The 12,028-nt window shown below is 45.3% G+C and overlaps 1 protein-coding gene across 4 annotated transcripts in view; it reads left to right on the top strand.

Moving 5' to 3' along the window:
• Window positions 1-1,073: 1,073 nt before the first annotated feature.
• KDM1A (lysine demethylase 1A) overlaps window positions 1,074-12,028 on the top strand; it is a 36,870-nt gene continuing 25,915 nt past the window's right edge. For all 4 annotated transcript variants that reach the window (XM_088462556.1, XM_088462557.1, XM_088462563.1 and 1 more), the window contains exon 1: window positions 1,074-1,578. In XM_088462556.1, the coding sequence (XP_088318682.1) occupies window positions 1,288-1,578 (291 nt within the window). In that variant the 5' untranslated portion in view covers window positions 1,074-1,287. The remainder of the gene's footprint in view (window positions 1,579-12,028) is intronic.

The following is a 12,028-nucleotide window of genomic DNA, read 5'->3' on the forward strand; positions in this document are numbered from 1 at the left end:
TTAGGCTGCGGGGAAGGGGGGTTAGGTTTAGGCACTTAGAGGGGCTTAGGGTTGGGCACCCTAAGGGAGGGTTAGGGAGGAAATAGGGTTAGCGATACTTACCTTTTTAACGATCGGGATCTTCACCCCTGCTGGGCTGCTGCTGTCGGGAATTGAGCGGCCGGCGGTAATACCTACTACACCCCAACCATGGATATCTCTAAAACCTGAACTGTTGGGGTGCCTTGTGGACTGCGTTTGGGAACCTCTGGGCTAGCCTATTGTTCCTTCTAGCACATCAGGAAGGAAGGGCAGAGCATATGTATTAGGTCACCAGCTCTAAACTGTGAGATATCTTTTAAACCACATAAGGTGGGGCAATGAAGAGCATTGCAGCACTGAGCTTAGAGGGTGTTTGGATAGAGATAATTATTAGAACCATTCCCCAACAATTGATAGAGGCAAAACCATAATTATGCTGGCCCCATACACAGGGGTAAATAAGAGTGACTAGTAGCAAATAGCATCTATTTATTCTTAAAACAAGATGTCTGCTATTATTGAGCTATACTTGGAAAATTAAATGCCAAAAATATTCCTGTGTTTAGGAACATATCATTTCTGATATATTTTCCAAAATCTGCTACATATCTGCCCAAATAACATTGCAGTGGGTTATATTTTGTACCAGGCAGGGCATTTTCTTTCCAGCAGCAAAGCACCTTATTATATACAGCTGGGGTATTAGAGGCTGCAGCGTTCAGAGCAGAGGTAGAACGGTACCTGGGATGGAATGAAATACAAGCGTGGATAGAGATCAATCCCTATAGAATGGGTAGAACATTTTTAGTGCCCATGGTCACATAGTTATGTCTGTATAAAAAGTAATTTATTGTACTTCTCTGAATGCGATTATATTAATGCCAGGCAGAACTGTAAAAATGTACGTGAATAATGAACAAAAACACGGTGGCAGAGGAAGAAGTGCCAGTTACTGGAGGTAATGTGTGTGAGCCATGGCGGGGGTGGCAGGTGAGGGGCAGGAGACAATGAGGAGGGCAGCACAGGCTGAGTGAGTGCTGGTAGTAGGCGGAGTGTGAGCAGGCTGCGCGCTCCCCGCACTGACTGAGTGCTGCTGGTGTGCATGTGTGCCGGTGCCGCGCTTAGTTCCCGCAGACACAAAGCTCCGGCCGCCGGTGTGCGGAGTTACAGTGTCCACTACATCACCCATCATCGTCTGCCCCCAGCGCCCACCCATCTCTTGTCCACAGACCCTCCCCCTCACTACGAAGCCGCCATCTCAGAGCGATGCTAGCTGCCAAGAAGTCCGAGCCCAGCGGGGGTGGCGAGAACGGCACCGAGTGTCCGCCGCCTGCCCCCTCTTCGTCCTCATCCTCCTCCTCTTCTTCGTCTTCCTCTGGGATCATGGCCTCCCCGGATACTGGGGCGTCCATAGAAAGGACCCCGAGAAAGAAAGAGAGGGCCTCTCCCGGGGCTGAGCATGGGGGCCCCTCTGTACCCGGGATCATGGCGGGAGCGGATGGGGGGCTCCCAGAGACCCCCGAAGGGCGCCGTACCAGCCGCAGGAAGAGGGCGAAGGTGAGTGTGAGATGGATGCTCCTGTGTCACCATAACTCCAAAATGCAACATGGCCACACTTCGTGCACAGCGCCGTGCTCAGCCTCTGACGCCCTGATGTGCAGCGCTGGCCGCAGCGCCGTGCAGCTGTGTGTGTGCTCTGTGCGGACAGCGCCGTGTACATCGCTGCTGTTATTGGTCACACTGGGGACTGTTTGCAACTTGTTGTAACTTGGATCCATTCCCAACAGGCTATTATACATCTTCCTTATGGGCTGGCTAACCATCCTGAGGGACTGGCCGTCTCTGTCTTCTGTGACTTGAGCCTATTGTGGGTCCCTAGTTTATAGTAGTAGCCATCTGATTGCTTATGCTAGCCATTGTTTACCCTCTATATAACATTAGAGTCTACATTCCCATGGATTATATTGAAATGTTCTTTTTTCATACTGCACCCCCACTTGCACTATGTTCAATATGGTCTTACTACATTTAAATAAAAATACACTACATTTATTACCAACCAGACTGCAAATTGGTCACCTGCCATTGCTGCCACTATTGTGAGGTGCCAGGTATTGCCATTCTGTAGAGTGCAGCACCCCTGGTTGCCCGCAAGTGTACACTGCACTATACTTCCTGGCTTTGTGCAGAATGAAAGAGAGTTTGTGAACCATCTGCTGCAGCAAACAGTTGATTAATGATCGCTTATTCTAACAAAGGCACAAAGCATATATGGCACTTTGTTTTAATATAATTTTAACTTAAAAAAGAATACATTATATGCATAGTTATGGAAATAGATTATATTTACCATGTTTATTTATTTGTGCTTTGCTATAGGTCTTAGAATTAAGTTGGATTTACAGATAATTTAAAGTGGCATTTTTTTTTTATTATTAAGCATATTCAAGTCAATCGTGTTCTACTCTTTACAATCAACCTAAAAATGCATCCACTGGCAGGGAATACATTGTCAGGCTGAGCTGGGAATAACCAACAGGAAGTCCTCACATCATCTTTGTTGTTCATATTTGGGCCTTTTCAGTTTTTTCCCAATGGGCAAATATGGGTACTCTCAGTGCCATTTCAGTGGCATATTTGTTTTGTTTGTATTTCCATTATACTTTGGGCACAGACTAAAACCACTTTATATTAACAGTTGCTGCACCAGCTCTGGTTAAACTTAAAATATTGAAGATCATGTGCCAGTGGTATACAATCGGGAAACCGGCTGCCTTAATACCGACAGCTGGCTTCCCGACTGTCATATCCCGGCGAGGGTGAAATGCCGGGCATCTAGATGTAGACGCCTGACATTTCCCCGATGCCGGGAGACCGGCGCCCGGCATCCCGATCGAAGGGGTGCTGGGCGCCGCGAGCGGACAGCTGCGGGGGGGGGGGGGAGGGTTAGGTTTAGGGCACCCGGGGGGGGACTTAGAGTTAGGCACCCCCTCGGGAGGGTGAGGGTTAGGGTAGGGGGAGGGGGACTTAGGGTTAGGCACCCCCGAGGGGGGGTTAGGCACCCCCCCCAGGGGACTTAGGGTTAGGCACCCCCCCAGGGGACTTAGGTTTAGGCAGCGGTGAAGGGGGGGGGGTTAGGGTTAGGCACTTAGAGGGGGGATTAGGGTTAGGCACTTGGGGGGGAGGTTAGGGTTAGGCACCCCTAAGGAGGGTTAGGGGGTAAGGTTAGTTTATACTTACCTTAGCGACGATCGGGATTTCCAGCGCTGTTGGGCTTCCGCTGCCGGGCTCTGCTCATCTGTTGGACAGGCGTTGCCGGGAATCGGTATTACCGATTCCGTGCAAGTAGCTACTCTGCTAAAGATGATGGTAGGGTTAGTATAAATAGTAGTGATGTATGCCATTGTAGGTACACTGAATATTTTGAAATGTGTAGAATTTTTGTAGTTTAATCTTAAGACAAATAATGAGTTTCGCATAATGGTGAATGAAGGTCTTTGGACAGACATTCACGTTTGTGAGCTTACTTTATCACAGATGCAAATGTATGAAGGTGATCTGAAAATGATTACCTTGTATCTTTTCTATTTTATTGTACTGGTTACATTATTAACTTGCTTGAGTTACACACCTGTGTGTTTTTTCTTTTGAACACTTACATTTTAAATAATCCTGATTACATTTTGTCATTTTTATTAATCACCTATGCACATACAGATGTGTCCTCATATACCTAGCCTCAATACGCCATGTGGCACAAGTGAGCCACCAGGTCCCAGGCAGATGTATTAACCACCTAAGCGGCATCAGCGCACGTTATGTGCGCTGATACCGCTTATCCCCCATATATGATTTGGGGGCTGGGCGTTAAATGACAGGGACACTGTGCCCTCCTCTCATTATTGGCTCTGCTATCTACAAGATAGCAGCGCCGATGGGCAGGGTTATGTATGCCCTATCACCACAGGGACAGTGCTGTTGCGGCTGCTGGCTGCAAGAGGGATCCCGCGCATGCTCAGTGGAGCCGGCCAGGAGTGTGAGACAGTGCATCAGCACTAGGCTCATGCGCTGTGTACTCAGGCAGGGATCGCCAGAAAGGGGAGTTTACACTCCCCCGCTCCGGCCGATGAGATGTTAATACATCTCATCCTTAGTGCTTCCTTCTTCGCCTCAGTAAAGAGTTGAAGCAGGAAGCGATTTAGTGGCACGATAAGTGCCGCTAGAATACATCTGCCCCAAGTGACTTTTTCACCTGAAAATGCGTCTTCCTTGCAATTGGATTAGACAAACTACTTCACGAGATTGCACTGATTAATTTGATATGCGTCGCTTGTATATCCGTGTGCCTCTGAGTCTGTATATGAAGCACAATGAAACGTGACGTGAAAACATTAGACAGCCGCTGCATCATATACAGATTCAGTCTTAGGGAGGTATCCAAATAGCAGTGCTAAAGTAGCGCTGCTAATTGATAGCGTTGGGGCTATCCAATTTACCTCCCAAGTGCCACCTGATGCCAGCACTTATCATGGATACTTTTCGGGACCTGATGTGTCCCGAAAAATAATCCACGATAAGTGCCGTTTTTTCACCACCTAAATTGCGAAAACACATAGGTCCGCGAGCTTATCACAGATCTTGTGTGTTTTCTGGAGAAATATTAATTTTCGACCGAAAAAATAGGATACGGGGAAAAAAAACAGTGGTAATCGGTGAAGAATCCCAGTTTTCGCAGATCGTGGCTAATTGCATTCCCCCCTTAGTCGCACACAGTGTTGTATATCAAATTAATCAGTGCAGTCTCGTGATGTGGTTTCTCACATCCAATTGCAAATAAGATGCACTTCTAGTGGAAATATACAAAAAAGATGATCTGTGTTAGCAGTCACACAGGACCTGGCGTGCCTAGAAGGGCTGTTTAGCGCAACTGCAGCATCTGTTTGGCAGTTACCACTCCTGGTCCCCATTTTTGCAATTTTCATCAGTGATCTTTGACCAATGGGCAGTTGTTAAATGGCTAATGCGTATAAACTCCAAATTCTCCATTTGTGATTATGGGACCTATGTTTTAATATTCGTAGCCAGGGCTGGACTGGCCATCTGGGACTTCTGGCAAATGCCAGGTTGAAACGCTGGCCGAGCAACTCTGCCTCTAGGCGCACTTCTCGGCCAGGATACTGAGAGATGGGGGTGTGCGGCGAGGCCACACACCATGTGGAAAACCACGCCCCTTCTGTCAAGACCGCGCCCACTTCTTGCTCGTGGAAAGGGGGCAAGGGATTCATGCCAGGCCCAGTCCGTCCCTGATCGTAGCAGTGCCATAATTATTAACAGTCCATATTGTGACAGACTTTCATTTTTGTACACAAATATACCCGCTATGTACTAAATCTAAATCGCAGGTACAGCAATTGAGAACCTCTGTTGCTGTGAGTTACATCCCAAGACAACTCTGAGAATCTGACGCTGCGTGTGCGTACAGTGTCAGATTACGGTTTGCGACGGAGGCTGCGGGAGGGGGATTGCTATCCTTTGGGGGGCTTCTTGGAGGTTCCCGACTAGATGTCTTCTCATCTCTTGGAAAGTTTTATGTAACTTTCCACCTCTGGAATATCAGATTCCATTACGGTATCTGGAATAAAGTGCAGATGGCAACTTCAGTTAGAGACAGTTTCTGGGTCCCATCCCATATTATGGGAGGTGAAGGCAGGCAGCAGTTGCAGGGGGGCAAGGAGGGAGTAGGGAGGGGCAAGGGTAGATAGCAGCTGGGGCAAGGAAGAGGCTAGGGGCAAGCAGTTCTGGGGATAGGAAGGGGGTAAGGGTAGATAGCAGCTAGGGCAGTACTGGGGTGCAAGAAGGGGGTTAGGGGCAATCAATACTGGGGGGCAGTGCTGGGTGTAGGGAGGGGGTCAGGATAGCAGCTGGGGCAGTACTGGGGGTAGGGAAGGGGGTAAGAGCAGTTTGGGCAGTGGTTACCTCCTTCCTCCTGGTGGGAGCCACCTGCCGGGTCATTGTAGTCTGGCTCCAGATCCTTCCTGTCCCACGCAGTGTCCATCTCCTGAGCCTCCTGCATGCAGAGAGCTGGGATGTAGGCTTCGAGGATGAAGCACAGGCAGCTAGAGGGGCCGACTCCATCACAGTGCTGCTGCAGCCAAGGAGGATGCGCCAGCGACGATTGATGCAGAGTCAGGACGGAGAGTATGCAGGCAGGCAGGCAGGCAGGCAGGGAAGGAGGTGGTCTCCGGTGGCAATTGGATGAGACGCTGCTTTTGCGATCAATGAGTGTGTATGAACAACCATCATCTGTAGATCTGTCGATCTACACACACACACACACACACACACACACACACACACACACACACACACACACACACACACACACTGTTTTGGTGTGTAACTGTGTACCCAGCTTAAGAATGTTGCATTCAATAAATCCTCCTGTGGAGGAGAGCAGCCAAGCCTTTCAATTTGAAAAAAACATTTTTTAGCCTTTGCATGCAGAGTCCAAAAATTCTGGAAACTGCTAGTGGATATTATTTTGCTGGCATGAAGAATAGGAAGATTTTGAAAAGATTCATCCTTGAAGACCTCAAACTAAGAAAGAGGATCTGTTTTCATATTTTGTGACTCTGGTTGGTAGGTTACCATAAAGCTAAAACGTGAAAAGAACGGCTCCCAATGTGCTTGTTTAGATCTTGGCTGCTTTCAAATATTTTAGATTCTTGTGATCTGTGAACTTAGTAATGGTTGTAGAGGCCCCTTCCAATATGACAACATTTTTTTAGAGCCATTAGCAAGTAACTCTTGATCCAGTATCAAATAATTTTGTTCCGAAGGGGGATCATTTTTTGGAAAAGAAGGAGCATGGATGTAGAGCACTTTTAGGCCCCTTACACTAAGATAAAATGGCTCCAATGACGTCTGTTGAAGCATCCATTTCAATAATGAAAGGCAGTGTTGAAACTTGGTGGGCTGATTGAAAAACGTCCTTACAGAAAGAAAGAAGGCCTGTAAAGTGGAGGTGGATGAAACAAAAGGTATCATCATCCACATACACTGTGTAAAGGTTGCGTAATCTTTTAAAAATGTAATGAAATATCTATACTAATTTGCAAACTGAGGAATATTTGTAAAATAGGGTTATATACAGGCAGCGGTCAGTACGCAGCAACTGAGCAGAGACTTCTGTAACCAGCTGTAGGAAAGAGTCACTGGAACACCAGGAGCTTGTAGCAATAACCAAGCACTGAAGTCTAGGGCTAATTGCCCTAAATAAAGAGCCGGCAGATAATGTCATCAGCAGAGGGATCGGGATGCCAACGCAGCACAGACAGATTAGCTGCTGTGGTATCAAGATGCTGGCAGAATCCCAAAACACACCATGTTGCCATGGCAGCAAACTGCTGTGACCTGTATATACGGGCCAAGAGCTATACCACGCTGACCTCGGCCTCCAAGAGACTGCCAACCCCTGGACCACCACAGCACACCTCTCTGGGCATTGCAAGACTTCAACTTGCTGTATTGTGATTTGTGACCATGGTGGTGGTAGGCTATACAGTATATGAACAGAGCGAACCTGACCCATGTGACATGCCAGGTGGCAGTAGGTCACTACTTTAAATCATCTATTACTGGCACAGTAAAACAGAGTTGTTATGTATTTGCTGGGTTTCAGTCGAGCATCCTGTCTGAGAATCATTGGGTCACATTTACTAAAACTTCTAAAAAGGAGACATATAGGTGTTGCCTATAGCAACCAATCAAGAGTCTAACTATCCTTTCTCTAGTACTTTATAGAAAATGATAGTTAGAATCTGATTGGTTGTTCTAGGCAACATCTACATTTTTCAGAATTGTTAGTAAAGGGGCCTATCCACTACGTCCTGAAAAACTGAACATCTAGCGTTCAGTCCTTCAGGTCGCCGGGTAGGGTGCTCGCACTGAACGGCGTTCACTGAACGTCATTCAGTGCAGGAGACCAACCTCCTATCTGCGAACATGTGGAACCTGACGAGCGTCGTCTGGTTGACCAGCATGTTTGGCAGGTAGTCTGGGTCGGATAGGACCCAGCGTGCACACGCATCGCTGGTCCTTACCAGCTATCCATTAGACGACTTTCTGAACGATGCGTCCAAAACCTCCTGGTTTTGGTCGGATCGTTTAAAAAGTCGTCTAATGGATAGGCCCCTTTAGTCTATCCCATAATGTGTTTTTATGTTCACGGCCATCCCTGTGTTGGTCTGATCAGCTATTTAACCTTGCACATCTGAAAGTTTCCACTGCTCCACCCCTGTTTGATCTATAACCAGTGGTTAGAATGGCATATAGAAATGCATTGGCGCTGTTAGATTCCTCTTATGGTATACTTCAGTGATCTAATAGATTAGAAGCTGTGCAGCATTGCAAATCTACTGACTCTGTGATCAGCTGGATCATTTGCACTTTACCCCTTTCAGTAATGATTTGGATTTTATTTTGTTAATTCTAATGAGTTAATGTACTGTTGGAGTGAGCTCTTATTTAGCCTATGTTGCTGACCCAATTGTATGTGTCTCTTTATTCTCTGGTTAAACTAACTGGACTGAACTACTTGTACCTGAGCACCACTTTGGAAAAGGTGGACAATGTTTTCTATCTGGTATCACACTGGTAGATATAACACCCCATACAATAGCTTACTTATGAACTGACATTTTGAAGAGTCCAGCTCTCTGAATGGCTGTTCATAGCTGAAATTTAAAGACTGCAGTTGTGTTCTCTCCATTGTGCCATCATTGCTTTACCTTTTATGGTCTATCACCACAAGGGGGGTACAGTTTTGGCATCATCAACCATTTAATTTGGCACCTGCACCACATTTGCTAAACACAGCGTTTTCCCATGATACTCATGCAGCTCCTCCTACATCTTTTTACAGTGTCCTGATGGGAACATGCATGTGAAAAAGCAGATGCTGCAGTCATTTGGGTTGTGACATAACTGGCCCCGCCCCCTTTGTGCATGAATCAAACCTACTAAGCCAATGTCCACCACTCTCTGCAGAACGAGAGAAGCACCTTTCTTCTAACATGGCAACCAATTGCAGAGGGGTAATGAGATTGATGAATATGTTGTTAGGCATAAGCACTTTTAAGTCTTTCATTCTACTCAATAATATTACAGCCCATATATTAATTACAAATACTGTGACTTGTTGCATGTTGCTTTTCATTTATTTCCCTTTAATGTATTTATATAAATATTAGTATATCATGTATAGCGAGATTTGCAAAATCACCATGGAGATTGTGAAACCTCAGTCACCTCACTGGTTTTCAGGCAATCAATATAAAGGACAGTACATTTCAATCTGCTCAGAAAAGTCACAACAATATTTACTAATTGAAGTTATTAATGAAATAAAGCCATTAATATCAAATAAAACAAAGATGAAATGCTAAATATCAGTACTGTGGAACGCTATGCACGCCCATGAAACAGAGTTTAAATGGTACTGACGCGCCTGCGTTTGCCTAGCTATGCCCCCCCCTTCCTGTCACCTCCCCCAGACACTGACTACCTGTGAGTGAATTCCATCTGTGAGCATGATTGCAATACAATCTCTGAGCGTGCCCGCCCAGCATTTGCTATGGCTATCAATCACGCGATAGACGTAAATATCGGCATTGCGTAGATCTCAGAATCTGGCCCATTGTTTTCATAAGCAGCCAGCATTTAAACACTGCTTATTATTGAGCTTTTCCATTAATTTCTGTTGCCTGTGTTTTTGCCCGGCATTAAAAAAGAAAAAAAAAATGCATGCGATGACTAATCCTGAAATGCCTGGATTGGAAGCTCCAATCCCGGGATTCAAATCCCAACGTTTTTAGGCCAAAATCCCCGGATCCCGCCGATCCCAGGATTGGCCACCCTACTATTGATGATTAGGAAATGCAGTGTGTTGCTCAGCAGAGTAAAATCTTCCAATATTGCCTGATTTAGAAACAAATTGACTTTTCATATATAGGATAGTTTGAGAATGTTAATTATTTAAATGTTGGGTGATTTTAACTTTTGAACAAATATTGTCCATTGGTAAATCAGACTTAATTATTGATTGATACATCCTCTTTGTTGTAAATGCTCAATATTTATTCATTGTTTTATAGTTGATTATTACTGATTTCCGTAATCTTGCATAACACATTTTAATTGGAGCAAATTATATGGTATTTTACATTTTCACTGTTCACAAATCAATAACTATGATTTTATTTCTATATGGTTTATTAATGAATATTTGACATCTCACTATTTTGTGATTATTTTTTTTTTTTTTTACCACTTTCCAAACATATTTTGCTTTCCTGTACTAGAATAAAGGGTATACGTTTAGGAAGCCGGCGGACAGAATGCCAACCGCCGGCTTCCAGACAATTTAAACCCGACGAGGGACGAATGACAGGCATCTAAATCTAGACGCCTGTCATTTTACCGACGCTGGGAGACCGACGCCCGGCATCCTGATCGAGCGGATGCCGTGCACCGCTGCGGACATCCACGTTTGGTTTGGTTTAGGGTTCCCCGGGGGGAGGTTAGGGTTAGGCAACCACCGCGGGGGACTTAGGTTTAGGCGGTGGGGAAGTGGGGGTTAGGTTTAGGCACTTAGAGGGGGGATTAGGGTTAGGCACTGTAAAGGAGGGTTAGGGGGAAAAATAGGTTAGTTTATACTTACCTAGGGACGATCGGGATTTCCTCCTCTGTCAGCCAGCCGCTGTCGTGATTTGAACCGCCGGCCAGAGGTCCAGTGTTAATTCATACCGATTTCGAATAAAGTAGAACTTATAGTTGTTAGGGTTCCCATACACGGGGTGATTTGTATCAAATCCGATTTCTCATACGATTCCCTCGAAAATTCTTCCCTCAACATTGTGTGATTTGTATTTAGAAAAGGTACGATTGTACAAACGACCATACGATCCGATGTATTAAGATGTGTCACATCGTACTGATCTGTCGAAATCTTTCTGCAAAACCATCTGATCTACGACCCCGGTACACGACGCCGGGGACGCGCATCGCATCGTAATCGTGTATGAAAACACTACTTTTCACACGATTGGTCGTTACGATCATTCGGAATCGGCCATATTGTGTGAAAAATCGCCCCGTCTATGGGGCCTTTAGAATCCCTTTCAGAACAATCTGTCGAAATGTTTCTAAATAGTGAGATAAAATGTAGATACTTTAGCAGTCAACCCTACTGTGTAGCACATTCAGTATCAATAGACTTTCTAACTGCAATGCAGAAGTAACTGGGATTCTTTTGCATACACTGTAGACATTTAGATGCCTATGTATCAAGCTTATTTTTACATAAAATTATGCAGAAACTGTATTTCTGCATAATCTTGTGTATCAATCCTATGTTCTAATAGCACAATGCAGGAGATTTCACAGAAATCTTCGGCAAAGTGCTAATTAGCACTGCAGATTGCAGTCCCCATTATTATCAATGAGGACTACGATCTGACCTCTATGTACTAGACTACAAATAGTGAAGCTTTTCGGAGTTTAGCACCGGTAGTTTACACTATCTTAAGATGGTGTAAACTACTGTTTGTCTATGGGGTCTCCAAGGGAAGGGTGCAGCCCCGCAGCCGGACCCGGGGAAGTCTTTCACTTCTGTGAAAGACTTCTCCTAAATGCCGGGGATATAACTCGCGTGGACAGCAGTTACCACAGCCACTGTCCTTGCGAGTTCCAGGTAGTACATAGCCGGGATATTTTTATTAAAAATAAAAATATCCCTGGCGAGTTGGACCATTAATAATCGCGGAAGTACCGCGATTATTAATACGTAGGCCCCTTAATGATCTTCCAAAGAACACTAGGTGCCAAATGTAATAGGGTTGAGAGTTTAGAAAATGTGAGAGTTTAGCAGTAAACTCTCACAGTATTATATTGGTCGAGTTGTATCATCTTCAAAATGAGAGAACATCTGGATGAGAGTTTAAATTGT

This window comes from Taudactylus pleione, unplaced genomic scaffold (genome assembly GCF_031769625.1).
Source record: "Taudactylus pleione unplaced genomic scaffold, aTauple2 ptg000007l, whole genome shotgun sequence".
Classification (NCBI taxonomy): domain Eukaryota; kingdom Metazoa; phylum Chordata; class Amphibia; order Anura; family Myobatrachidae; genus Taudactylus; species Taudactylus pleione.